This window comes from Nycticebus coucang, chromosome X (genome assembly GCF_027406575.1).
Source record: "Nycticebus coucang isolate mNycCou1 chromosome X, mNycCou1.pri, whole genome shotgun sequence".
NCBI lineage: Eukaryota > Metazoa > Chordata > Mammalia > Primates > Lorisidae > Nycticebus > Nycticebus coucang.
This window is the reverse complement of record NC_069804.1, coordinates 134,845,083-134,869,218: the sequence shown is the minus strand read 5'-3', so window position 1 is coordinate 134,869,218 and position 24,136 is coordinate 134,845,083. Positions and strand designations below refer to the sequence as shown.

The window sequence follows — 24,136 nt, the reverse complement described above, 5'->3', positions numbered from 1 at the left end:
TGCCTGTAGTCTCAGCTACTTGGGAGGCTGAGGCAGAATTGCTTAAGCCCAAGAGTTGGAGGTTGCTGTGAGCTATGACGCCGTCATACTCTACTGGGGACAAGAAAGTGAGACTCTGTCTCAAAAAAAAAAACAAAATTTTTATTTGCAGTTTTGAACCCGCCACCTCTGGTATATGGGGCCGGCGCCCTACCCCATTGAACCACAGGCGCTGCCCCCTTCAAAAAAAAAGAAAAAAATGACTTTTTAATCTGAATCTCAAAAAGTAAATCAACAAGTCTAAATATGAATACAGGAACAACTTTAGGAAATTTCTCCGATGAGTATATTAAAAAATGTGATATGAAGAACAAATGCTCCCAGAAGTAAGAAAGATTGATGAGTTCTATCCAATTTTTAAGTTATACTAAAACCTGGGTACACGTTTTGAAAATTCCTGATCAATTGCTTGGAAAACACGCTAATCTTTTAATTTTATTGACACACATAATCAAGAAATATTACTAAATATGGCAATTTTGCAAAACTACAAAGTGAAAGTAAAATAGACCTTTTTAGCTTAGTTTTAAGCAAAGTGGCCTAAGAATGTGCTCTGCTGAAGATCTGTTACTTGATGCTATTTTTTGTTGTTGTTTGTTTGTTTTAGAGACAGAGTCTCACTTTGTCACCCTCGATAGAGTGCTGTGGCATCACAACTCACAGCAACCTCAAACTCTTGGGCTTAAGCAATTCTCTTGCCTCAGCCTCCCAAGTAGCTGGGACTACAGGTGCCTGCCACAACGCCCGGCTATTTTTTTTTTTGTAGAAACAGAGTCTCACTTTATGGCCCTCAGTAGAGTGCCGTGGCCTCACACAGCTCACAGCAACCTCCAACTCCTGGGCTTAAGCAATTCTCTTGCCTCAGCCTCCCGAGCAGCTGGGACTACAGGCGCCCGCCACAACGCCCGGCTATTTTTTGGTTGCAGTTTGGCAGGGGCCGGGTTTAAACCCGCCACCCTCGGCATATGGGGCCGGCGCCCTACAGACTGAGCCACAGGCGCCGCCCAACGCCCGGCTATTTTTTTGTTGCAATTAGGTCAGGGCCGGGTTTGAACCCACCACCCTTGGTATTTGGGGCCAGCGCCCTACTCACGGAGCCACAGGTGCCGCCCACTTGATGCTATTTTTTTCTTTCTTTTTTTTTTTTTTTTTTTTCTCCTTGAGACTGAATCTCATTCTGTTGCCTAGGTTAGAGTGGTGTGGTCTCAGCCTAGCTCAGAGCAACCTCGAACTCCTGGGCTCAAGAGATCCTCCTGCCTCAGCCTTCCAAGTAGCTGGGACTACAGGCACCCACCACAGCACCTGGCTAGTTTTTTTCTATTTTTAGTAGAAATGGGGTCTTGTTCTTAGGCTGGCCTCGAACTTGGGAGTGCAAGGGGTCCTCCTCCTTCAGCCTCCCAGAGTGTTAGGATTATAGGCATAACCACCATGCCCAGCCTACTTGGTGCTTTTTTTTATTATTATTTCAATAGATTTAGGGATTACAAGTGTTTTTTGTTACATGGATAAAGTGTATAATGCCAGAGTCAGGACTTTTAGTGTACCCCTCGCCAGAATACTGTACAGTGTACATAATGGGTAGATTTTTATCCTTCACCCCCCACTCTCCCTCTTAGTTTCCAGTGTCCCTTATACCACTTTATGACCGTATATATCCCTTATTTAGCTCCCACTTGTAAGTGAGAACATTTTTTCTTCCATTCCTCAAATACTTCACTTAGGATAATGGTCTCTAGTTCCATCAAGTTACTGATACTATTTCATTCCTTTTTAATGACTGAGTTGTACTCCATGGTTTATATATACCACATTGTTTTTATCTAAGTGCTCATCGGTTGATGGACGCTTAGCTTGATTCTGTATTTTTGCAATTGTGAATTATGTGGTAAACATTTGGGTGCAAGTATCTTTTGTATAAAATGACTTCCTTTCCTTTGAGTAGATACTCAGTGGTAGTGGAATTACTGAATCAAATGGTAGGTTTACTTTTAGTTCTTTGAGGAATCTCCCCACAGTTTTTCACAAAAGTTGTATTAGTTTACCTTCCTACCCACAGTGGATAAGCATTCCCTTTTCACTGCATCTATGCCAACATCTATTACTTTTTGACTTCTTTTTTTTTTTTTTATAGAGACAGAGTCTCACTTTATCACCCTCGGTAGAGTGCTGTGGCATCACACAGCTCACAGCAACCTCCAACTTCAGCGATTCTCTTGCCTCAGCCTCCCGAGTAGCTGGGACTACAGGCGCCCGCCACAACGCCCAGCTATTTTTTGGTTTGCAGTTCAGCCGGGGCCGGGTTTGAACCCGCCACCCTCGGTATATGGGGCCAGCGCCTTACCAACTGAGCCACAGGCGCTGCCCACTTTTTGACTTCTTAATAATGGCCATCCTGACAGAGATAAAGTGGTATCTCATATGGTTTTAATTTGCATTACCCTGATGATTAATGATCTAGAACATATTTTCATATGTTTGTTGGCATATCTATCTTTTGACAAATATCTGTTCATGTCTTTTGCCTACTTTTGATGTTTTTATTTCAAGTTATATTTATTTTCCTTGTTACTGTATTTGCTTTCGGGGTCTTCATCCTAAATTATTTGCTTAGGCCAATGTCCAAAAAGGTTCTTTCTTCCTATGTTTACTTCTAGAATTTTTGTTTCATGTACTACATTTAAGTTTTTTTTTTTGAGACAGGGTAGAGTGTTGTGACATCACAGCTCACGGCAACTTCCAACTCCTGGGCTCAAGCGAGTCTCCTGCCTCTGCCTCCCAAGTAGCTGGGACTACAGGCACCTGCCACAGTGCCTGGCTATTTTTTTTTTTTTCTGGTTTCAGCCTTCATTGTTGTTTGGTGGGCCCAGGCTGGATTCGAACCCGCCAGCTCAGTTTGAGCTACAGGCACCAAGCCTACAGTTAAGTTTTAATCCATGTTGAATTAATTTTTTATAAAGGGAGAGGGGAATCCAGTTTCATTCTTTTCCATGTGGCTATCCAATTTTTCCAGCACCATTTATTGAACAGGACATCTTTTCCCTAGTGTATGTATTTTTTTTTTTTTTGCCTGCTTTGTCAAAAATAAATTAGTTGTACCTATATGGTTTTATTACTGAGTTCTCTATTCTGTTCCATTGGTCTATATGTCTACCTTTATACCAGTACTATGTTGTTTTGGTTATTATAACTGTATAGCATAATTTGAAATCAGGTAATGTGATGCTTCTAGCACTATTCCTTTTGGTTAAGGTTGCTTTGACTATTTGGGCTTTTTAGTGGTTTCATGTGAAGTTTAGGATTGTCTTTTCTAGATCTGTGAAAAAGGACACTGGTGCCTTGAATCTGTAAATCACTTTGGACAGTATGGACATTTTAATAGTATTGATTCTTCCAATCCATGAGCATGGGATGTTTCTCCATTTTTGTTCTGTGTGATTTTTTTCCATCAGTGTTTTATAGTTCTCCCTGTACAGATCTTTTACCTCCTTGATTATGTATATTCCTAGGTATTTTCTTTTTCTTTTTTTTTTTTTTTTTTTTTTTGTAGAGACAGAGTCTCACTTTGTCACCCTCGGTAGAGTCCTGTGGCATCACAGCTCACAGCAACCTCCAACTCCTGAGTTTAGGTGATTCTCTTGCCTCAGCCTCCTGAGTAGCTGGGACTACAGGCACCCGCCACAATGCCCGGCTATTTTTTTGTTGCAGTTTGGCCGGGGCCAGGTCTGCCATCACTCTCGGCATATGGGGCCGGCACCCTACCCACTGAGCCACAGGTGCCACCCTTCTTTGTTAACAATTATAAATGGTATTGAGCTCTTGATTTGACTCTCAGCTTGACTGCTGGTATTAATGCATAGAAATGCTACTGATTTGTGGGCATCAAATTTGGTTTATTTTATTATATTTTATTATTTTAGAGACAGAGTCTCACTTTGTCACCCTTGGTAGAGTGCCATGGTGTTACAGCTCACGGCAACCTCCACCTGTTGGGCTTCAGCGATTCTCTTGCCTTAGCCTCCCGAGTAGCTGAGACCACAGGCACTCGCCACAACCCCTGGCTGTTTTTTTTTTTTTTTTTTTTTGTAGAGACAGAGTTTCACTTTATTGCCCTCGGTAGAGTGCCGTGGCGTCACACAGCTCACAGCAACCTCCAACTCCTGGGCTTAGGCGATTCTCCTGCCTCAGCCTCCTGAGTAGCTGGGACTACAGGCGCCCGCCACAACGCCCGGCTATTTTTTTGTTGAAGTTTGGCCGGGGCTGGGTTTGAACCCGCCACCCTTGGCATATGGGGCCGGCGCCCTGCTCACTGAGCCACATGCGCCGCCCTCCCTGGCTGTTTTTTGTTGCAGTTCAGCTGGGGCCAGGTTTGAACCCGCCACCCTTGGTATATGGGGCCGGCACCCTACTCACTGAGCTCACGTGCTGTCTTGTGGGTACTAATTTTATAACCTGAGACTTTACTGAATTTACTTATCAATTCTATCTATCAAGTGTCTTCTGGTGGACTATTAAGGTTTTCTAGATATAAGATCATATCATCAGTAAAAAGAGATAGTTTGACCTTCTCTTTCCTGATTTGGGGAAATTGGAGATTTTTTTTTTCTTGCCTGATTACTCCAGCTATGACTTCCAGTACTCTATTGAATAGAGGTGGTGACGTGGGCATCCTTGTCTTGTTCTAGTTCTTGGGAGGAATACTTTCAACTTCTCTCCATTCAGTATGATGTTGGCTACAGTTTGTTATACATGACTTTTATTACTTTAAGGTATATATATTCCTTCTATTCCTAGTTTGTTGAGGGTTTTTATCATGAAAGGGTGGTGGATTTTATCAAATGCTTTTATATATCTATTGAGATGATGGTTTTTGTTTTGAATTATGTTTTTGCGGCAAATCACTTTTTTTTTGCACGTGGCAAGCACGCCTTGTATCCTTGGGTTGAAACTTGCTTGGACATGATGAATTATCTTTTTGATGTGCTGATGGAATTGATATTTTATTGATGATTTTTGAGTCTATGTCCATGAGGGATATTAGTCTGTAGTTTTATTTTTTTGTTGTGCCCTTTCCTGGCTTTGGTATCAGAGTGGTACTGGTTAGTAGAATGAGTTAAGGAGGATTCCCTCCTTCTTAATGTAGGTCTGATAGAATTCAGCTGTGAATCCATCTGGTCTTGGGCTGCTTTTTGCAGCTTTTATTACCATTTTGATCTTGCTACTAGTTATTGGTCTATTCAAGATTTCTCTTCTTGATTCAAACTTGGGAAGTTGTGTGTTTCCAAAAATTTATTCATTTCCTCTAGACTTTCTATTTTGAATGCATAGAGGTTTTCATAGCAGTCACTGATATTTTATACTTTTGTTGTATCAGTTGTAATGTCTCCTTTTTTATTTCTTTTTTTTATTGTTGGAGATTCATTTAGGGTACAAGAAACCAGGTTACACTGATTGCATTTGTTAGGTAAAGTCCCCCTTACAATTGTGTCTAGCCCCCAAAAGTTGTGTCACACACTGAGACCCTAATCCCCGTCCCTCCTTCCTTCTCTCTGCTCTTCCTTTCCCCCACCCTGCTCCCTCCTCTCTCTCTCTCCTTTCCCCTTCCCCAACCTCTACCGTGTACTAGGTCATTAATTGTCCTCATATCAAAATTGAATACATAGGATTCATGCTTCTCCATTCTTGTGATGCTTTAGTAAGAATAATGTGATCCACTGCCGTCCAGGTTAATACAAAGGATGTAAAGTCTCCATCTTTTTTAATAGCTAAATAGATTCCATGGTGTACATATACCACAGCTTGTTAATCCATTCCTGGGTTGGTGGGCATTTAGGCTGTTTCCACATTTTGGCGATTGTAAATTGAGCTGCAATAAACAGTCTCGTGCAAGTGTCCTTATGATACAAGGATTTTTTTTTTTTTTTCCTTCTGGGTAGTTGCCAAGTAATGGGATTGCAGGATGAAATGGGAGGTCTAGCTTGAGTGCTTTGAGGATTCTCCATACTTCCTTCCAAAAAGGTTGTACTAGTTTGCAGTCCCACCGGCAGTGTAAAAGTGTTCCTTCTCTCCACATCCACACCAGCATCTGCAGTTTTGAGATTTTGTGATGTGGGCCATTCTCGCTGGCGTTAGATGGTATCTCAGGGTGGTTTTGATTTGCATTTCTCTAATAATTAGGGACAATGAGCATTTTTCATATGTTTGCTAGCCATTCATCTGTCTTCTTTAGAGAAGGTTCTATTCATCTCTCTTGCCCATTGATATATGGGATTGTTGGCTTTTTTCATGTGGATTAATTTGAGTTCTCTATAGATCCTAGTTATCAAGCTTTTGTCTGATTCAAAATATGCAAATATCCTTTCCCACTGTGTAGGTTGTCTATTTGCTTTGGTTGTTGTCTCCTTGGCTGTACAGAAGCTTTTCAGTTTAATGAAGTCCCATTTGTTTATTTTTGTTGTTGCAATTGCCACAGCAGTCTTCTTCATGAAGTCTTTCCCCAGGCCAATATCCTCCAGTGTTTTTCCTATGCTTTCTTTGAGGATTTTTATTGTTTCATGCCTTAAATTTAAGTCCTTTATCCATTTTGAATCAATTTTTGTGAGTGGAGAAAGGTGTGGGTCCAGTTTCAGTCTTTTACATGTGGATATCCAGTTCTCCCAGCACCATTTATTGAATAGGGAGTCTTTCCTCCAAGGTATGTTCTTCTTTGGTTTATCGAAGATTAGGTGATTGTAAGATGATAGTTTCATTTCTTGGTTTTTCTATTCAATTCCAAATGTCTATGTCTCTATTTTTGTGCCAGTACCATGCTGTCTTGACCACTATGGTTTTGTAGTACAGTCTAAAATCTGGTATGGTGATGCCGCCAGCTTTATTTTCATTGCTAAGAACTGCCTTAGCTATACGGGTTTTTTTTCTGGTTCCATACAAAACTCAGAATCATTTTTTCCAAATCTTGAAAGTACAATATTGGTATTTTAATAGGAATGGCATCGAATAGGTAGATTGCTTTGGGAACTATAGACATTTTAACAATGCTGATTCTTCCCATCCATGAGCATGGTATGTTCTTCCATTTGTTAATATCCTCTGCTATTTCCTTTCTGAGGATTTCATAGTTTTCTTTATAGAGGTCCTTCACCTCCTTCGTTAGGTATATTCCTAGGTATTTCATTTTCTTTGAAACTATGATGAAGGGAGTTGTGTCCTTAATTAGCTTCTCATCTTGACTGTTATTGGCGTACACAAAGGCTACTGACTTGTGGACATAGATTTTATATCCTGAAACATTACTGTATTTTTTGATGACTTCTAGGAGTCTTGTGGTTGAGTCTTTGGGATTCTCTAAGATCAGGTCATCAGCAAAGAGGGAGAGTTTGACCTCCTCTGCTCCCATTTGGATTCCCTTTATTTCCTTGTCTTGCCTAATTGTATTGGCTAGAACTTCCAGCACTACGTTGAATAGTAAAGGTGACAGAGGAAAACCTTGTCTCGTTCCAGTTTTAAGAGGAAAAGCTTTCAGTTTTACTCCATTCAGTAAAATATTAGCTGTGGGTTTGTCATAGATAGCTTCAGTTTTAGAAATGTGCCACCTATGCCTATACTCTTCAGTGTTCTAATTAGAAAAGGATGCTGGATTTTATCAAATGCTTTTTCTGCATTTATTGAGAGGATCATATGATCTTTATTTTTGCCTCTGTTAATATGGTGGATAACGTTTATGGACTTGGGTATGTTAAACCAGCCTTGCATCCCTGGGATGAAACCAACTTGATCATGATGAATGACTTTTTTGATGATAAGCTGTAATCTATTGGCTAGGATTGTGTTGAGAATTTTTGCATCTGTATTTATTAATGAAATTGGTCTGAAATTCTCCTTTTTAGTTGGGTCTTTTCCTGGTTTTGGTATCAGGGTGATATTTGCCTCATAGAACATGTTGGGGAAGATTCCTTCCCCCTCAATTTTTTGGAATAATTTCTGCAGTACAGGAATAAGCTCTTCCTTGAAGGTTTGATGGAATTCTGGTGTGATGCCATCTGGACCAGGGCATTTTTGTTTTGGAAGTTTTTTTGTTGTTTCTTTAATCTCAGTGCATGAAATTGGTCTGTTCAGAAGCTGTTTCTTCTTGGCTAAGTCTAGGGGGAGGGTATGATTCTAAATATTGATCCATTTCGTTCACATTGTCAAATTTCTGGGCATAGAGTTTCTGGTAGTATTCAGAGATGATCTTTTGTATATCTGTGGCATCATTTGTTATTTCCCCTTTATCATTTCTGATTGAGGTTACTAGAGATTTTACTTTTTTATTTCTAGTTAGTCTGGCCAAGGGTTTATCTATTTTATTTATTTTTTTCAAAAAACAAACTCCTTGTTTCATTAATTTTCTGAATGATTCTTTTGTTTTCAATTTCATTGATCTCTGATGTAATTTTGGAGATTCTTTTCTTCTACTGACGTTAGGCTTAGATTGTTCTTCTTTTTCCAACTCCATAAGATGGCTTGTGAGTTTGTTGATGTGCTCTCTTTCTGTTTTTTGAATATAGGTATCTAAAGTGATAAATTTTCCTCTCAAAACTGCTTTTGCAGTATCCCACAGGTTTTGGTAGCTTGTGTCTTCATTGTTGTTATACTCAAGCTGTTAGTGATTTCCTGTTTTATTTCTTCCTGCACCCAAGTGTCATTCAACAGAAGGTTTTTTAATTTCCATGCCTTTGTGTGAGGTTGAACGTTTTTGTTGAAGTTGAGTTCCACGTATAGTGCCTTGTGGTCTGAGAGGATACAAGGTAAAATTTCAGTTCTTTTGATTCTGTTGAGGTTTGTTTTGTGTCCTAGGATATGATCAATTTTGGAGAATGTTCCTTGGGATAATGAGAAGAATGTTTATTCTTTGTCTTTGGGATGGAGGGTTCTATATGCATCTATCAAGCCCAGTTAGTTGTTCTAGGGTCTCATTTAAGTCCCTTGTATTATTGTTTAATTTCTGTTTAGAGGATCTGTCCAGCTGTGTAAGAGAAGTGTTAAAGTCCCCCATTATTATGGTATTATCGGATATCATATTGCTCAGACTGAGTAAGGTCTGTTTCTAGAATCTTGGAGCATTTAAGGTGGATGCATAAATATTTAAATATGAAAAGTCTTCTTGTATTTTTCCCTTGACCAATATAAAGTGACCATATTTGTCTTTTTTGACTTTAGTTGCTTTAAATCCACATGTATCTGAAAATAAGATTGCAACTCCTCTTTTCTTCTGAATTCCATTTGCCTGAAAAATTGTCTTTTAATTGGTCTTTTGAAGCTAGGTGTATTTCCTGCAGACAGCAAATGGATGGCTTGTGTTTTTTAATCCAGTCAGCCAATCTTTGCCTCTTCAGTGGGGAATTCAACCCATTAACATTTATTGAGGTAATTGATAAGAATGGTAGTGTTCTATTCATCTTATTTTGTGAGAGTCCATTGCTTACTTTTATCTTTTGCATCAGTTTGGAAATTAATTGTCCTTTAATTGCAGAGTTCTTACTTTGCTGTTGATCCATTGTGATGGTCAGTGTGTAGCACAAGTTGAAGTATTTCCTGTAGAGCTGGTCTTGTGGAGAATTTCCTCAGTGTTTTTATATCGGTAAATGATTTGATTTCTCCATCAATTTTAAAGCTTAGCTTAGCAGGTATAGAATTCTGGGCTGGAAATTGTTCTGTTTAAGTAGATTAAAGGTAGATGACCATTGTTTTCTTGGGTGGAAAGTTTCATTAGAGAAGTCTGCAGTCACCCTGATGGATTTGCCCCTGTAGGTCAACTGGCGCTTAGTCCTCGCAGCTAGAAGAATCTTTTCTTGTGCCTTGACTTTGAAAACGTTCATCACAATGTGTCTTGGAGAAGCTCGGTTAGAGTTGAGGCAACCTGGGGTCTGATATCCCTCTGAAAGGAGTATGTCAGAATCTTTGATGATATTTGGGAAGTTTTCATTTATAATATTCTTTAGTATGGCTTCCATTCCCCTGGGGCATTCTTCTTCCCCTTCTGGGATACCTGTCACTCGTATGTTTGAACGCTTCATAAAGTCCCATAATTCTGTCAGTGAATGTTCTGCTTTCTCTCTCTTATTTTCTGCCTCTTTAACTATCTGAGTTATCTCAAGAGCTTTGTCTTCCACCTCTGAGATTCTTTCTTCTGCATGGTCTAATCTGTTGTTGATACTTTCTATTGCATCTTTAAGTTCCCTAATTGACTGCTTTAGTTCCTTCAGCTCTGCTATATCCTTTCTATATTCTTCGTATTGCCATCTCTTACTTGATTCTGTTTTTGGATTTCCTTTTGGTTATTTTTCCACTTTATCAGCAGTTTCTTTCATTGTTTCCATCATTTCCTTCATTGTTTTCATCAAATGTATGTATCATTCCTTTCTGTCATTTCTAACATTTTTTTTTATATAGGTGGAATCCTCTGCAGTAGCTACCTCATGGTTCCTTGTGGGGGGGTTGCTCTCGACTGGTTTTTCATGTTGCCAGCATTTTTCTGCTGATTCTTTCTCATGAGTGATTTTTAGGGCATTGCCCTAATTTTCCTTTCACTTTCTCTTGCTCTTTAAATTGCGTGCCTCTGGACCAGGGTTTTGATGAGTCCTTTTGGTACAGGACTAGAAGGATGAGAAGGTTGAAGAGCAAGAAGGGAAAAAAGAGAGGAAAAAAAAAGAAAAGAAAGAAAGGAGGGGGGTGGGTAAAAGGGAATATTGACAAAAAGAAGAGGGGCACAGAAAGAGGGAGACAGAGCAATATAGGTGTACAGTAGAGTACTTTGACCCAACCTTAAAAACCTCTGACCTCTGAGGGTGCTGGGTTGGGTAGTTCCCTTGAGGTCAGCAGCTCTTTGCTAGCCTGTTTGGACACAGTACCCCACCTCCACCAAGTAGAGAAGAAAGACAAAAATGCTATAAATCAAACCAAAATAAGCAAACAGAAAACTTTATGGGATAAAATTGGGAGGCAAAACAAATAAGGGTAGAAACACTAGCAAAAATGAAGTTCTAATTGTTGAAAAAGTCAACAATGGGACATTATATTTAAACTAGAAAAATGAAGAAAGAAAAGGAAAAAAAAGAAGAAAAATCTATAGGGAAAATGTTGAAATTAAAAAAGAAAACAACAATCAAAAGAAAAAAACCCAAAGACAAAGCAATATATATCTCTTGCTGGATATTGTCTGGGCAACAGTCGATCTTCTGGGGTATGAGATGTTAATCACAATGCTGATACGCTTGTATGAGATGGAGACTGGAGGCCTCTGCTGATTTCTCAAACCCTGCAGGGTGGAGAGCCTAAATCTCTCCTCAGCCCACATAAAAGACACTTTAAACTGCTAAATTTGGCTAAGCAGAAGCTTTCCCAGGAAAGTGCTTGTCGCTGGGATCACTCCTGAAGTGGCTATCCACTTAAACAGTGTGCCAAAACCCATCTCACTTATGCCCCTGAGGGCTAAGGCTGTAAGGTGTTTCAGTCCCCGCCTTTAGGCTGCTCAGTCACTAGATTACTAGCTCCTGCCTGATCCTGCTCTGCAACCCTAAGGGCGGAACTTGCCGGGGCACTTCTCCCACAATGGTTCCGTGGCCTACAGTTGAACACTATTAGTGCCATCTGCCTCAGCAGCTCATTCTGGGGCCCTAGACAACACTTAAAGTCCTCCGCACTCTTGCCCAAGTTCTCCTAAGGTAGTTCAACTGAGTGCCAAATCCAAAAAAACCAAAGCAGCTCACAAGTAAGGCCTTTCCAGTTTGTAATCTCACTGCTGCTATACTTACAGCTGCTGGCAGGATTAGTCCAAATGAACACACTCAACCACTTGCCAGTTTTCCACTGCTTTTGTCGTTCTCCTGGGGTCCAGAAGTCTCTTGTTGACTCCTGTGTCCTCAAAGGGATGTTTATGGACAGATCCAACCAGCCAGAGATGCCTAGAGTCTTGTCTCCCCAGATTTACGGTGCCCAGTTGTAAGGAAGCTGTTACTCAGCCGCCATCTTGCTGAGTCTCTGCCCTTTTTTTTTTTTTTTGACAAGAGTCTCACTATCTCGCCCTCGGTGGAGTGTCGTGGCATAACAGCTCACAGCAACCTCAAACTCTTGGGCTTAAGCGATTCTCTTGCTTCGGCCTCTCAAGTAGCTGGGACTATATGCACCTGCCACATGCCTGGCTTGTTGTTGTTGTTGTTGTTGTTTGGCAGACCTCGGCCGGGTTCGTAACCACCAGCTGGTGTATGTGGCCAGCACACTAGCCACTGAGCTATTCTTAGATTCACTAGAATATGTTGGAGCCTTTCAAAGTTCCATATGGTCATCTTGTTTTTCAGGTCTTTGTTTTAAATTTTTAGCCAGGCTCTTGTTTGCCCTGGCTAAATAATCACAACCATAACCAGCTGTGATGTTACCAGCACATTGCTATTGTTTCCTTTAATGAGAACAGAGCTTTTTTTCACCAGGTTGAGCTGTGAATCAAATTGAATGATAACAATATCCTGTGATGGAGCAGGGAGTTGTTAGTTTGGTCAAAGTATTGACTATGCTCTGGGGATAGGGCTTATTAAGAAGCTCCAAAAGATACACTGGCTTTCATGGCTGCTACTACTGTCTTGGAAGGAAGATGGTAGGATGGAAGTCGCCTCAAGTTAAGACTTTATAAATTCTGCTGTTCTTACTGAGATTCCTTAGTTTTCTTGAATAGATGCCTTACAGTTCATTCTGTGCCTTTGGGTAACTTCCAGTGTTCTGAAATGGTTTATTTTGGGCGGCGCCTGTGGCTCAGTGAGTAGGGCACCGGCCCCATATGCCAAGGGTGGCAGGTTCAAACCCAGCTCTGACCAAACTGCAACAACAATGAAATGGTTTATTTTGAGGGTTTTGTCAGTATTTGTTTTTGTAGGGGAGTGTGTTCTCAGAGGTTCTGAGTTTACCCATTATAGCAGTCAGCTTACAGTACCTCTAATTTTAATAGGAAAACAATGTCTCTCTGAGATGTGGCCTTAATATTTGATACATATAGGGTATGGTTTATAAACAAAAACATTAGCACATTTTTCTTGGAGAAACTTTTTTTTTTTTTAACAATCATGTTTATTTGTTTATTTATTTATTTTTGCAGTTTTTGGCCAGGGCTGGGTTTGAACCCGTCACCTCCGGCATATGGGGCTGGCGCCCTATCCCTTTGAGCCACAGGTGCCGCCTGGAGAAACTTTTAAGCATGTATTTGGGAAAATTATACTTTTTCTTTTTCAGCTTGCTGTTAGTTCTGATTCTACTGAGGTGTCATCTTTGATACGTCAGGGAGAATGGAGTAAAACTGTGAACACTGAAGCCTTAATGACAGTATTTCACCCTCAGAATTTGGAGACTCTGAATTCTAAAATGGTAGGAAAACAAAATATTTAAATTATCTACTGAAACTATTGATTAAAAATCTTAAAGTAGACTAGAAGGTGCTATAATTGAAAACTCTTTGGGGACTTGAAAAGGTTTTCCAGCAAGTATTGCTATGTGACTTAATTAGTTCCACTCCACACAAGGACTGTTATCAAGAATGAAGATAAAACATAAAAGTTGGACATTGTTTTTTTATAGATACATAATAGTTGTACATATTTATTGACATCGGGTTTTGTTAGCATAGATTTCTAATAATCTATCCTGAAATAGAGGTAATTTAGGGAGAAGAATGGTTCAAAGCTTTACCTCCTAAGTGTATGCTTTTATCATTTTTATATGAGTTGAGAGCTAAGAGTTACAATAGTAAATTAAAGCTATTATGCTTACATGAGTTTAAAAGATTTTTGTGATGAAAGAGGTCCAGTGTTTCACCCCTGTATGAATACCAATTTTGATTTTCTGTGTTCTTGATTTTCATAGATTTTGCTTCAGGGTAAAAAGGGGAGAAAAGTCATTTTAAAGAATTTAATTTTTTACCTGGTTTACTTGCTTTGATTTTACTATTACAGTTGAAAGAAAAGATGAAGGAACAGTCATGGAACATCCTATTTTCAGAATGTGGGCGTGGTGTTACCATGTTTCGCACTAAAAGGACACGAGATCTGGTTGTAAGAGGGATTCCAGAGTCCTTAAAAGGAGAGCTCTGGCTGCTTTTTTCAGGTATTACATTTATTCATTTTATTCGTTTAACTGACATTAACTATCCCTTTTTTAGAAGTTGTACACTAAGGTAAAGGCAAAGAATTTAAAAACGGCCTGGACAGAGTCTTATTCTTCTTGAGTTCAGTCAAAGAAGAAAGGTAAATAGTTATGTGTACTTCACCTATATATCTACACAGCCGGTATCTGAGAAGATTAGTTTATTAGGCAAGATATGTGTAATGTGGGGGAAGTTCTTTCCTTTTTTTTTTTTTTTTTTTTCAGTTTTTGGCCGGGGCTGTGTTTGAACCTGCCACCTCCGGTATATGGGGCTGGCACCCTACTCCTTTGAGCCACAGTTGCCATCCCCTTTTTCATATATATATTTTTGCTATACTTATATATTAGTTTATTAGGCAAGATAAGTGTAATGTATGGAAGCTTTTTCCTTTTTTAATATATTTATATATATTCTTTTTTTATATAATATGGGGGAAGCTTTCCTTTTTTTATATATTTTCGCCCCCATTTCATCACCAAGTTTAATTTTTCCTTTCTTTATGCTCAGCTGTCACTTGAGCATAAAGCTAAATTTCAAGGTAATGAAATCAAATTCTGCATGTGTACATGCAGATAGTAGCTGTATTATATTCCTCTTCTGTTGTATGTTAATGCCATCATCTTCACAGGTGCTGTTAATGACATGGCTACTAATCCTGGCTATTATGCTGAAGTGGTTGAGAAGTCCTTGGGGAACTCCAACTTGGCTACTGAAGAAATTGAACGTGATTTACGTCGCTCCCTGCCTGAGCATCCAGCCTTTCAGAGTGACACTGGTATATCTGCTCTGAGGCGGGTACTCACTGCTTATGCATACAGGAATCCCAAAATTGGATATTGCCAGGTATGATTTCACTATGACCCCAATCGTTTCTATGTTCCAAATGACAAAATCACATCAAATTCAACTCTACTAATTTGGAAATTATGATAAGGACAGGTTGGGGTGAGGTTAATAGCTAATAGTATTAATGTAAGTAAGATGGCAGAGGGAATACTTAGGAGAATTGCTATGTCATTAATTTATTTTTCTTTTTCATTTAACAAATGTTTATTGGATTCCTGCTCTGTAAAATATACTGGTTATTTACAGCTATATAAATACTTATCAGATAAGGAGCCTGGCTGTAAAAGTATAGGGACTGGTAGGTATTAAAGCATATTCATTGAGAAACTGAAAAACAAGTGAGCAAACTTTTAGAATTATGAAGTCCTGTCAGGATTATAATAAAAAGAAATTATTTTCATCTGGAGGAATTAGAGAAGGTTTCGTGGAAGAAGTAGCATTTACAGGTCTTGAAAATTAGTGAATATTGGACATATGAAGATGGAATGAAAGAGCATTCTATTTTTTAAGCAAATATTGAGAATATTTTATTACAACATGTTTCTTCCTACATTGGTACTTATTATGACAAGTTTATATATCCAGCTTTAAAATGCAAATTTAAACATGCTTTTTAAAGATGCTTCATAAGCTGTTTTCTTTCAGTAAATGGAAGTGTTTGACAGAGAAAGAACTTTGGAAGCAAATGTTGAGACCATGTTATTACAACATGTTTCTATTGGTACTTATTATGACAAGTTTATATATCCAGCTTTAAAAGGCAAATCTAAGCATGCTTTCTTAAAGATGCAGCATAAGCTGTTTTCGTTCAGTGAATAGAAGTGTTTGACAGAGGAAAACCTTTTGTAGCAAACATTTAGCATATGTTATTACAACATGTTTCTTAATGTAAGCGTGCTTTCTTAAAGATGCATCATAAGCTGTTTTCTTTCAATGAATGAAATCGTTTGACAGAGAAACACCTTTAGGAGCAAAATTTGAGAACATTTTATGTAAAAAAAAAGTGTTTCAGAAGGGATCAGTGTAAATAGAAGTAAATGTAGAATATTCATAGGACCATTTTCTGTTAAGTTTAGTAAAGTGTAGGGCGACTGACACAAAGTAGTTGGAGAAAAAAATCAATTAGGTACATTGGCATAGTTTAGGAATATGAATTTTATATTGTAGACAGTGGAGGAATCATTAGAAAAAATTTTAGGAGGTCACTATTAGTTAGGGTAGGCTGACTATTAATACAAACACAAATTTTTCGTATTTCTGAGAGTATAGTTTCTTGTAATATTCATTAAGGATTTTTTGGATTTCTGAGGAGTCTGTTGTTATTTCATCTTTGTTATTTCTGATTGATGAGATTAGAGATTTTACTCTTTTTTTCCTGATTAGGTTGGCCAAAGGTTTATCTATTTTGTTGACCTTTTCAAAAAACCAGCTTTTTGATTTATTGATCTGTTGTATTATTCTTTTGTTTTCAAACACAAACAGATAATATCTGAAACACAATAGAAGTTTCTTTCTTAAAAGTTAACAAACAGAAGAGAGTGAGTGCTCATAGTAAATGAAATTGCTTTCTCAATTTCATTTTTGGAACATTTGTTGCCAGTATATAGAAAAACAGTTGATATTTCTATCTATTGATCTTATACAGGATCTTGTATCCTATAACCTTCCTGAACTTATTTATGAGTTTTAGTAGATTTTTTTTGTGGATTCCTATATACAAAATCATGGAACCTGAATAGTGTTACTTATACTTCTTCCATGGTAATCTAGATTCCCTCTCCCACCTTTTTCTTATCTAACTGACCTGGCTAGAACATTCAGTTCAATTTTGAATAAAAGCAGTGAGAGTACATATCCCTAGCTTGTTATTTATCTTAAGGAAACCAAGTCAATCTTTCACTATTATGTTAGCTGTGGGGATTTTGTAGATTCTCTTTATCAGGTTGAGGGAGTTCTCTTATATTCCTAGTTTGTTGAGTTTTTACCATGAAAGTGTGTTGGATTTTGTCAAATGATCTTTCTGTGTTCACTGAAATGATCATGTGATTTTCCCCCTTTATTTTATTAACAAGGTATATTACATTGATTTCCATATGTTGAATCACTTTTGCATTCCCAGAATAAATCCCACATAGTCTTGTGGGATCTTTTTTATATGTTCCCAGGTTCAGTTTGCTGGTACTTTGGTGAAGACTTTTACATTTATATTCATAAAACATATTGATACATAGTTTTCTTGTAATATCTTTTACTAGTTTTAGTATTGGGTTTTTTGTTTTTTTGTTTGTTTTTTAGAATAAGTTGGGTAGTACTTCATCTCCTATTTTTTTTGAGAAGTTTATGAAAGATTAGTGATAATTCTTCTTTAAATGTTTGGCAGAATTTGCCAGTGAAGCTATCCGTTCTCTCTTTTGTTTTTTGTAGATTTAGGAAGTACAAGTCCAGTTGTGTTTACATGAGTATATTGCATAGTGGTGCAGTCTAGGCTCACAGAATAGCCATCACCTGAATTGTGTACACTGTACCCACTGAGTAATTTTTCATCCCTCACCACCTTGTGAGTCTCCATTGTCTCTATCATTCTCCTCTCTATTTCCATGTGTATACATTATTCAGCTCTCACTTATAAATGAGAACATATGGTATTTGACTTTGAGTTACTTCACGTAAGATAATGGCCTCTATTTCCATCCATGTTGCTGCAAAATTATATGACTTCACTATTTTCTATGGCTGAGTAGTGTTCCATGGTATATATTCCATGTTGTGTGTGTGTCACATTTTCTTTATCCAGTGATCCCTTGATTAATACTTAATTGATTCCATATCTTTGCTACTGTGAATTGTTTATGATAAACATGTGAGTGCAGTTGTCTGTTTGATATAGTGGTTTATTTTCCTTTGGGCAGATACTCAGTAGTGGGATTGGTGGATCGAATGGTAGTTCTAGGTTTAGTTCTTTGAGAAATCTCCATACTATTTCCCATAGAAGTTGTACAAACTTACATTCCCACCACCAGTTAATAAGCATTCCCTTTTCTCCTCATCCTCAGCAACATCTTTTTTTTTTTTTAACTTTTTTAATAATGGCTGTTATGACTGGTGTAAGATGGTATCGCATTGTGGTTTTGATTTGTGTTTCTCTGATGATTAATTATGTTGAACATTTTTTCACGTTTGCCCTTAGAATATCTTCTTTTGAAAAACGTTCATCTCCTTTGCCCACTTTATTTTCTTTTTTTATGAAGCAAGTTCAGAAGGTAGTTTGCTTATTTTTTAATGGGGTTATTTTTTTTTTAATGGGGTTATTTAGGAGTTTTTTTGTAAAGTTGTTTGAGTTCCTTATAGATTGTGGATATTAGTCCTTTTGGGGGATGCAGCATTAGCAAGTATTTTTCCCATACTTAAGTTGTTTGTTCACTCTGTTGATTATTTCTCTCTCTTTTTTTTTTTTTAGAGATAGAGTCTCACTTTATGGCCCTGGTAGAGTGCTGTGGCATCACAGCTCACAGCAAACTCTAGCTTTTGGGCTTAGTCAATTCTCTTGCCTCAGCCTCCTGAGTAGCTGGGACTACAGGTGCCCGCCACAACGCCTGGCTATTTTTTGTTGCAGTTTGGCCGGAGCCGGGTTTGAACCTGCCTCCCTATGTATATGGGGCCAGAGCCTTACCCACTGAACCACAGGTGCCACGCAATTATTTCTTTTGATGTGCAGAAGCTTTTCAGTTTAAATCCCATTTTCCTGTTTTTGTTTTCATTGCATTTTTGTTTTTGTCTTCACCAGTCACTGGCAGCAAGCTGAAACACACAGCCAAGTCCCCAGCTCAGGTCCTGAAATTGCTCCAGGCTGTAAAAACTCTTTGGGGCTGGGGACGATGTCTCCCAGACTACACCCCTCCTAGTCTGTCCCTTGAAGTGATAAAATTCCCATCTCTTGAGGCATGAGCCCACACCACACTTGCCTCTCGGTTCTGGCTATGAGGGTTCTTCCCCTACTCAAGATTAGACAGCAAATCTCAGTTTGGAGCCTCTCCCACCCAGTAACTGCCCTAGGGTCAAGGAGCTCCCCCAGCCTACATTGCCCAGGCCCCTGGTGGGAATGTGAATTATGAAGACAGACTCAAAGTTTTCTGCTGGATCTACTGCGTGGGCTGCTGCCTGCCTTACTTTTCAAAGTATCTGAAGTTTCTTTCACTTTTTTTGTTGAGCCCTGTGTTCCTTCTTGGATAAAAGTTCACAGTGTGACTATCTCTACACTATTTTGCTATCTCCAAGTGGGTGAGTCATGCTAACAAAGTCTCTATCTACCATCTTGGAAAAAAAACCCATCTGTTCTTTGAGTTTTCTTTGTGGGAAGTTTTTTTATTACTAATGCAGTCTCTGCTGGTTACAGAAAAGATTTTCAAATTTTTCTTTTTTTTTCTTTTTTTTTTGAGACAAGGTCTTGCTTCTTGCTCTGTTGCTCAGGCTAGAGTACAGTGGCACAATCATAGCTCACTACACTCCAATTCCTGAGCTCATACAATCCTGCTTCAACCTCCCAAAATGCTAGGATTACAGGTGCGAACCACCACATCCAGCCAGATTTTTCTGTTTCATTTGAGTTGGTCTCAGTAACTCGTGTTTTTTAGAACTTGTCCATTTTATCTAGGTTATCTAATTTGTTGGCATAGTTATTCATTGCATTCTCTTATAATCCTTTTTATTTCTATGAGGTCGATAGTAACATTCTCTGCTTCCTAGTTGTAATAATTTGGGTTCCTTCTCTCCCTCTTGCTGTTACATGATCTCTCACTCTCTTCCTCTTGCTCTCTTTGGGTCTTTTATCTTTTCAGTTAGGCTGTCTAAAAGTGTTTTAATGTTTTTGATTTTTAAAAATTTTTTTCAAAGAGCCAAACTTTGGTTTTGTTGATTTTTCTCTATTTCTATTTTCTATCACTGTCTGATTGTGAGCAGCCTCAAGATTAGCCAGAGGTGAAGGCTTAGGTTTTTTTCTGTTCTTTTCTAAGCATACATATAGCTACGAGTATGAATAAATCCAATAAAGTAAATGGTCTTCTGGGTTCCCAGGAATGTGTCAGGGTTTTTCTTTGTTTTTTGTAGTTTCTGGCTTGGGCTGAGTTTGAACCTGCCACCTTCAGCATATGGGGCTAGCGCCCTACTCCTTTGAGCCACAGGCGCCACCCATGTATCAGGGTTTTTCAACCCCACAGCTTTTCTTTTAATCCTTTGTTAGCAGAGTCTTTGGCCCCACCACTTACTCACTGAAAGGTTACAGAGCCAAAGATGAAAGATTATTCCAAGGCCAGACGAAAGGAAAATGGAGGCCAGTTTGTGCAATTAAAATGGCTTTATTCCACCTGGGGGCAGGTGGGGTAAGATTTCCAACCGGAAAGAAATCCACACGTGGGTAATGGCGAATGCGAGGGTTTTAAAGGTCAGGAAGGTGGGAGTTGGGACATTCCCTTTCCTGGGTTGGACATCTGTTTTAAGGGTGGGGGTTGGCCCATTTAACTTTCCTAGGTGGGACATCCAATGGGAAAGGGTAGAGAGTTGATACTTGTAGGCGAGTCCACCCTATTTGTATTTGGGCGAGGTTTGATCCTATCTTTCACCACCTCAGATAGGCATGTGTTCAGCAACTGCCTCCTTTAACACCTCTAGGAAAAAGGCTGCTTATGCTGGATGAGCTCTGTGTCAAGTCAAATAAAGACAACCCTGTGAGGGAAGTCTTTCAGGAAATCATCAGATGGGTCAAATAATGATAATTCTCTGGGAATGAAGCTTTAAAGGAGCTCCAACCCCATTCTGTTCCCTCCAGTGGTTGCTAGGTTACTGGTTTTTGCTGTGATTACTAGGTAGTGTTTTTTAAGGCTACCCCGAAACTGGGGAGAGAGAATGGGAATATGGCACTTTAAAATGCAACCGGGCTCACTGTTCTTACTAAAAATCAGCCATTTACTTAAATAAATGCCACCTAAATTGCTGTAAGCTTTTGATTAATTTCCAGAGTTCTAGAAAACTTGATTCTGATTTTTTTTCTTTTTAAACCCAATTCTGGTGATTTTTTGACAGTGTTCTTATTGCTTTTAAAGAGGAGAGTGTTTCTAAAAGCCCCTAGTCTGCTATTTTCATTACATCCATTTCCTAATGGATTCTTGCACAGGAAAATGATGGAGTAAAAACTAAGGTTGAAATCAAACATTGTGCCAGAGAAGGCAAGGAATTCACGTACTTAATATACAAATCTATAAGAAAGGTATTAAAGTATAAAAATGAGCAATGGACATGATTAGTCACAGAAGGGAAAATACAGATTGGTTATAAAGCATAAAAGAGAAAGTTCAAAGAAATTCAGATTAAAACAGTGAGGTACCATTTTCAATATCAAATTAACAGAAATGATTATAATTATTACAATTCTCAATATTGGCAAAGGTGCAATAAAATAAATACTATTTATCGTAAATATAAATTGGTACTGTCTTTCTAGAATTTAATTTGGCAATAATATCAAGTCTTTAAAAATATACCCTGTTGACCAAATAATTTCATGTCTAAATATCTATCCTGAGAAAATAGTATAAAATTTGGATGAAGATTTATATACCAAGGTATCCATTACAGTGTTATATATAACAATAAAAGATTGGAATTATCCTAAATGTCCAATAATAGTAGAATGGTTAAAGAACGTATATTCATCTTAGATTATTTTATAGCTATTGAAAATACTGTTTTAGACGAATATTTAATGGCATCAAATATGCACAATATAGTGCTAAGCAAAAAAAAACATTTAGTATGCCATTTGATACAAATTTTAGGAAGAGAAAAGAAAAGGAGAAAAGATAGAAAAATCCATGAACTTGTTCGCAGTGGCAGTAACTGTGAGGTGGGACATGGGAGGTTTGGTTTTCTTTCATACCTTTCTATTCTCTCCAAACTCTATACATTAAGAGTTTATTATCTTTATAATAAGGGATGTGGCTATGTATATAAAAACAACTATCTGATATTTGTATGCAAGATAGATTAGAAGAAACAGAAATTTAGGGTGGTAGTGGGAAAAGCAGCTCTAAAAGACTCCTAAGACTTTTTGAGACAGAGTCTCACTCTGTTGCCCTGGGAGAGTGCCGTGGCATCATCATAGTTCACAACCTCAAACTCTTAGGCTCAGGCCATCCTTTTGCCTCAGCCTCTTGAGTAGCTGGGAGTATAGGCGCCCACCACTACTCCCTGTTAGATTTTCCCTATTTTTAGTAGAGACCGGGTATTGCTCTTACTTAGGCTGGTCTTAAACTCCTGAGCTCAGGCAGTCTGCCCGCATTGGCCTCCCGGAGTACTAGGATTACAGGTGTGCCCAGCCTCTAAAAGACATTTATAAGAAGAAACTATAAGATGCAAAAACAAATTGGATGTAGCAGATAGGGGGTTTCTAACATGATCACACTTAGAATAGATAAAAATTCTAATTGATAGAGGAAGGACAAATGTTTAAATTTGTACATAATTGAGAATGATTGGCATCTAAGGGCTATTCTTCTATAGGTAGTTAGAAATACAAGTGAAGTTTATTTTCTTCACTTTTTTTTTTAAATTGAAACAGTCTCACTTTGTTGCCCTCAGTAGAGTGCATCATAGCTCACAACAACCTTGCTTTAGCCTCCTGAATAGCTGGGACTACAGTGCCTGCCACCATAGCCGGCTATTTTTAGAGATGGGGTCTTGCTCTTGCTCAGGCTGGTCTTGAACTACCTGAGCTCAGGCAATCCACCTGCCTCAGCCTCCCAGAGTTCTAGGATTACAGGTGTGAGCCACGGCACCCGGCCCTGTTTTCTCCACTTTTAGTATGTTCTTAAAAATTATGTCAGTTTTTGTTTTAGATTTGTGATGATTAAGGTTTTGACCCATTAAAGTTAGTCAAAATTAGAAAGGTTTTAGTTATTTGTTCTATATTCATGATATTACTGCTTCATTTTCCTTAAATGTTACTGTGTAAAATAACTTGATTATCAAATGTTAGCCCGACTTCACCTTGTTTTGCTTTGGACTGGTTCAGAGTTCTCATGTTCCCACTGCTAGTATCCTTATTATTCTCAGTTGTTCTTGTTACTATCAAAAACAATTACATTTGGAAAAGTATAATTATTTGCCTGATCAATATTTACTTTTCAAAATTTTTTTCCATGAATTTTAGGCAATGAACATTTTGACTTCAGTGCTGCTTCTGTATGCAAAAGAAGAAGAAGCTTTTTGGCTTCTGGTTGCTGTTTGTGAACGAATGTTGCCTGATTATTTTAATCGTCGAATCATTGGTAAAAAAAAAAAAAACAAAACACACTATATATACACACAGAGATACAGACACATATTTCTTTTCTAAACAATTTCAGCATCTGTCCAATTACTAATCAAATAGAAGAACCAATTAATTAGGTTATAATTCACAGTGCAAAATTAGTATCAAAATGTCACATGCAGTGGCATTCTTAAAAGAATAGGTTTTTGTACTGAATGTACAGTTGGAAAGATTGTTTAATATGTTGCTTTTTAAAATAAAGTACCTGATCTGTTTCTTAATAAAATGGGAATTTTAAGTTTTTGAGGTATCTAGAGCTACTGGGGAATTTTAATAGTTTTCTTGATGGGGGGAAGATTTTAGTCAGCTTAAAATCTCTTACTTTTATATCAGTTATTCAGATACTTCCAAGGTTTGAAAGAAGGATCAAATTCTTAGTTTTTTAATTATGTAGTATTTTCTTCAGTCACCAAATATTTATAGGTCTGTAATCCCTTACCTTAATACTCATGGATGGTCTCTCCTTTGCACCCTCATAAGCTTTCATTATCACGTGGAAGTCATTAGTTGCACTGTCATTCACTATGGTCGTTTGTGTGTTTATCTTAAGTTCTACATATTAAATTCTCTGAAGGTGAAGGTACTGTATGCCAATTAATAGATTGTATAGTACCTAGTAAGGTCTCTGCATACATGTATAATAAAGACTCAAATTCGAATGAATTTGAATTGCATTTCTCATGTCCTTCTAACTGTGTGACATTCTACTAGCAGACATAGGGATGTAT

At 38.1% G+C, this 24,136-nt stretch overlaps 1 protein-coding gene across 2 annotated transcripts in view; it reads left to right on the top strand.

The window, feature by feature from the left end:
- TBC1D8B (TBC1 domain family member 8B) overlaps positions 1-24,136 on the top strand; it is a 73,782-nt gene that overhangs the window by 30,109 nt on the left and 19,537 nt on the right. For both annotated transcript variants that reach the window (XM_053580290.1, XM_053580291.1), the window contains 4 exons: positions 13,294-13,425; positions 14,010-14,160; positions 14,829-15,043; positions 23,247-23,364. In XM_053580290.1, coding sequence (XP_053436265.1) covers positions 13,294-13,425; positions 14,010-14,160; positions 14,829-15,043; positions 23,247-23,364 — 616 coding nt within the window. The remainder of the gene's footprint in view (positions 1-13,293; positions 13,426-14,009; positions 14,161-14,828; positions 15,044-23,246; positions 23,365-24,136) is intronic.